The 5004-nt window shown below is 40.6% G+C and overlaps 1 protein-coding gene across 1 annotated transcript in view; it reads left to right on the forward strand.

Annotated features, from left to right (window-relative positions):
* LOC137993140 (sulfhydryl oxidase 1-like) overlaps nt 1-4116 on the forward strand; it is a 17135-nt gene extending 13019 nt beyond the window's left edge. Inside the window, exon 11 of the mRNA XM_068838823.1 lies at nt 1470-4116. Within this exon, the coding sequence (XP_068694924.1) occupies nt 1470-2180 (711 nt within the window). The 3' untranslated portion in view covers nt 2181-4116. The remainder of the gene's footprint in view (nt 1-1469) is intronic.
* Nucleotides 4117-5004: the final 888 nt, after the last annotated feature.

The following is a 5004-nucleotide window of genomic DNA, read 5'->3' on the forward strand; positions in this document are numbered from 1 at the left end:
TTGTAGAAACTAAAGCTCTCAAAGAACTTCAACGAGAGAACTGAGTGATCCTCGCACTTAGCTAGACAATTTAGGAAATTTTCACTTTATAGGCACCTGAATTTTTCAGGTGTGTATAAAGCCACAATTTCTTAAGGATCACTCAGTTCTCTCGTTCGTCTATAACCCTAACCGGACTTCAAGGATACATTCATTCCCTAATAACTTTAATAATTCGGCAAGACACAAACAATGCTGATAAGACAACGAACGAATACCCGTAAAAGGGGGATTTATTATATTCTATTTGTGTTCTTCTTTGATGAGAACGCACGATAAGTATCCGAAATATTTTGCAAGATTGTAGTGTGGTACTTGGTGGACATTGCAATGAGGAAACAAGATTTTATTTCTCGAGAATGTTTGCAACACAAAGGTTTCATGTATGAGCTACCACGACTTCACAACTACTTTCATAAAGCCATTGATCAATCTTAGACCCCGTTTACACGGGTCCGGACAAATTTGTGCACGGACAAAAACTTGCACGGTTCCACCTTGCGTTCACACGGGACCGGTGGAACCGGACGAATTTTTGAACGGCTAAGTGTGCGCGTTTCGGACCTAAAAAAAGCGGGTCAACAACACCCGAATCGTGCAAGGTTTTGCACGGTTGGCGCGCTTAAGGCTTGGAATCTACTGATGTTTTTTGGTTGCTAAGCAAAAATGTTGTAATGTCGCAATTTGTTAAGTTACATTTCGCTCTTTTTAAAGTCAAATTTGACACAAAAGAAATTAAAAAAAGCACGATACAGCTATGAGGAGACGACCGATAGCTGTCGGGCATCGCTATTTTAGCCGGATTAGCTGGGTTACTGCAGTACACGTTGCTGCAAATGGCAGTTGTCTCCGATCTTTATCGATCGAGTCAACGTACACATTTGAATTTCTTGGTGAGCATGTACAGCTTACAAAACAACTGGCCGTGGAAAAAGTCATGGACCAGGGGCCCGTTTCTTGAAAGACCCGAAAAAGCCATTTGTGAAACTGTCATCTGCTTGTTTTGGAAAGCTGATCTTTTAAGATGTTTTTAAGATAACAAGAAGCAGAATAACTGTGAAGTGTGACGACTTAAACCCTCTCGTTTCTTGAGATACAGAGGGAATTTTGACACTCGAAAAAGGCCTGAAAAGTTTCAAGAGTCTCGAGAAACGGACTCCAGAAAGGCATGTTTGATTTGCCGCGTACTGCACTTAGATACAACGTGATTGGCTAAAAGAATTAGCTTAACCAATCACAGCAGACATGTAAGCAAATGCCGCGACTGGTCTCAAAATTTGCAGGGATTCATGTAAACACCATTGCAATCTGTAACAGAATTTGCGCTGTTCCATGTAAACAGGCGGTCCAGGTACAAAATTCGTCCGTGCAAAGATTTGTCCGGACCCGTGTAAACGCAGCCGTAAATTCAATTTCAATTTCATTTTCAGATGAACTTGAAAACAAAATCGGAATCACATCCACATGCTCTTCCCAAAAAGGCTAAATGGATGGGTTGTGCAGGCAGTCAGGCACACTACCGTGGTTATCCATGTGGTCTGTGGACTCTGTTTCATACCCTGACCGTCAACTGTGGGACAAGAGATGACTTCTCGGGACTGGAGGTTCTTTCTCGCATTCGGCAATATATCAAGCACTTCTTCAGTTGCGAGGAGTGTAAAGATCATTTTACGGAAATGTCGAATAGCCTTCGAGAGGAAGTGAATTCACACAACGACGCGATTTTGTGGCTATGGCGGAGCCACAATAAGGTCAACCATCGACTGGCGGGAGATCACAGCGAAGACCCTAAACACCCCAAGATTCAGTTTCCTTCCATAGACCTGTGTGAAGAGTGTCGATATCCCGGTACCAGCAACTGGAACGAAGCAGTGGTGCTGGAATTTATGAAGAATCATTACGGAGTGGACAACATCAGGATCAGAAAGCCCGCAGCACGCTCTGCCCCCGAACTGGAAGACACTGACATTGTAAGCAAGCGCAGTTTTTTCACTCATTTCAGCGTGATTGGCCTGAGCTCGATCGATGCCAGCATGTGTTTGATTCTTTACGCTGCGATAGCTGTAGCGGTCATTGCCTTGTATGTTTATTTCATTCGAAGGAGACGAAGAGGCATAAAGATTCGTATTCACGAGCCTTGATTGTTTTCCGGTCAGCGGGTGACTTTTTGAGTATGAGCGGAATTGCTTTGTTAAGATGTTTGTTCGATTGTCACCTGCGATCAAGCGTACTTTTCTTGAGACAAGGCGCTAAAAAGTACGCCGTACCTTTTCGCACCATGTCTAAGGAAAAGTACGCCTGATCGCAGGTTAGTTCGATTGCGTCTTGTCCTGTTACATCTTTGGAGATACGGTTACAAAGGGTTGTCAAATCCACATTTACAGAAATCGGATGTTTGTCTGATCCCAATCGGTACGCCATGATTTCTTTTACATACAAAAAATGGAAAGAAAACATGTGATTAGAACTAGGAAGTCCTCTTTCGCCCAGAAAAAGAGTCATTATTCGTGAAAAACCTTGACAATTCTTAATAGTTCCAATACGGCTTAAATAGACGAAGACAGAGACAGTCAGTGATATGTACCGTAATCTTTTGATCCCCTTAAGATGTGAACGTGTTAGTGAGCAACCAAAGCTGGGTAGGTTTCAATCTCGTTCCCAGAGTCATCGTTTCCATGACCAACTGTCGGGAAAGAGACTCTGGTCAAATCCAGAAAAGGCCATATTTGATTCGCTGTTTAAACAGGTACTATGATCAAAAACTCACTTCCACTTTTTCTCTAGATTTTCAAAGTGTGTTTGCTTAACACCTGCCAGGCAAAATTTGAGCTTTGATTTTTATCCAAAGGCTGTTTTGGATTTCACGGTCGCCATTACTCACGTTCAAACCTGACCGACTGGACCTCAGAGGATTGGATCTAGGGAAAAGTGACGTCATTCACTCAATAGCTTAAAATTTCAGCGTGTAAACGCAGTTTATTGTGTATGCAAAACACGAGTTTAATATTCTGAACGCCAGAAACTTCCGTGCTGCATATTAATTCAGTTGCGTGCAAACGCATTGCATTCTTAAACTAGTGAGTCTTTGACGTAATTTTCTCCTCGATCCAGCTCTCTCATAGTGACGGAGTGACGGCTGCGAAGGAGACTAGCTCGCTCAAGATTTTAAAGTTAGTAATGGCGGACCATTTAAATAGGAAAATTCCTGTTAAAATAAACAAATGTCCTTTTGAAATTTATCAAGGCTCAAAAACTTTGGTCACGCAGTTTAAGTGTTTAGCTAACATAGTTTTGAAATCCAAAGAAAATAAATAATTTTTTGATCATAGTACCACTTAAAAAAAAAAAACGGTTTCATTTTTGAAATACGTACGTGCTGTTAACATAGTTAACATAGACTTTTGATTTCTGAACAAGTAACATTTGGGAAAATTAACGACTTCCCGAAACCAGTCCAATTTTTGTCTAGCACCTTCCGTGGATTCAACTGAAATGAAGTTCATGGGTTGAATAGCTCGTGACATACCAAGCTCAGTCTCGACTTTGCTTGATAGCTTTGCCAAGAAAGTGATCGAAGTCTTGACTATTTCTGTTGCCGTTAAGGCGAAACGCTTGTACTCATTACGTCACCCAGCGAGCTGATTTTCACGAATAACTATACAAAGTCGAAGCATAAAATGCTCAGAATAGGAAATATTTATTTCCATCGACTATTTATCGACTCTACTTGAATTGAAGAAAAAGTGTAGTATTTTAGACTGTAAATAACAACATATTTGATATTGAGATCTATTTTCGATGAATTATTTCCATCTAATTGTTAACTTAATTTCTTTTGCGTCAAAAGTAACAAAAGTTAATTTACAAGTTAATGCAGAATTAAATGCATTTTATTGAAACAAAAAAAAATTTCAGAACTGTAATAGTAATTATAAGTATTTTTGACTCATTGCCAAGGTTTATGCAACTGTGAACAGCTCCAAAGAAATTTAAGGTGAAACACTGTTCCTAATTTTACGAGAAACTGCCTTGGAAACCCCATTATTAAATGGGAAAATTAAAATCTACTTTGAGTCGCCAACTCGTACATATATTTATGGGATGAATTCTCTCTCCCTTCGTTGTACATGTGCTGCGAAAGGCAAAGGCCATTTTCAGATCTTGTCAACAGCGATACACAGCAGACGTTAGAAAATTGACCATGAAACAAGATTTTTTGATGAACTGTACTACGAATCCTTTTACTGATATACGCTGACTAAATTGTGTGTTCCTTTTCCAGGAATTCGCCGATTACTTTGAACGACAAACAAAAAAAACGAAGACAAAGGACAGTAAACAGAACACAGACACCTACACGACTGACATGGACCCCTATGCTGAAATTATTTAACCCAACGCGCGCTTGCAGCGGCGAGGAGACTTAGTCTAGGAATTAGCGCCGGCGCTACTTCATTCATAGTTTGCACTCAATTCCTTGATATTGCGCGCAGTAATGTGCGCAGTTGACTTCTATTTTTGTAATTCATCGCATGATCATTTTCGACCGGCAAGGAAACTGTCAGAGAAGGAGTATGTTTTAATTAGCTCACCGATTTCCGCTCTTCTTGAACAGGACGGAGGAATTGAAAGGTGGGGGGGGGGGGGGGGGGGGGGGGAACGACGACGACGATGACGAAATAGACCAATTTCGATATATTAAAATTCAGTCCGAAACAAAAGGCATCATCTCGAGGCTCTGGGGAATAAATATAAGGATTTGTATGAGTTTATTCCCCAGAACCTCGAGATGGTGCCTTTGTTTCGGACTGAATATATCGAAGTTGGTGTATTCTTTGACTAAATAGGCAGTGATTGTTTTTAAAGAAGTTCAGCAATTTTGGAGCTGTGCCCCGTTCCTGTTGTAAATAATCTACGAAAATATCTTCCTCATTTCTCACCTACGTGTTTTTTTATGTTGCTTTG

The sequence above is a fragment of the Montipora foliosa genome, chromosome 2 (genome assembly GCF_036669935.1).
Source record: "Montipora foliosa isolate CH-2021 chromosome 2, ASM3666993v2, whole genome shotgun sequence".
Classification (NCBI taxonomy): Eukaryota; Metazoa; Cnidaria; class Anthozoa; order Scleractinia; family Acroporidae; genus Montipora; species Montipora foliosa.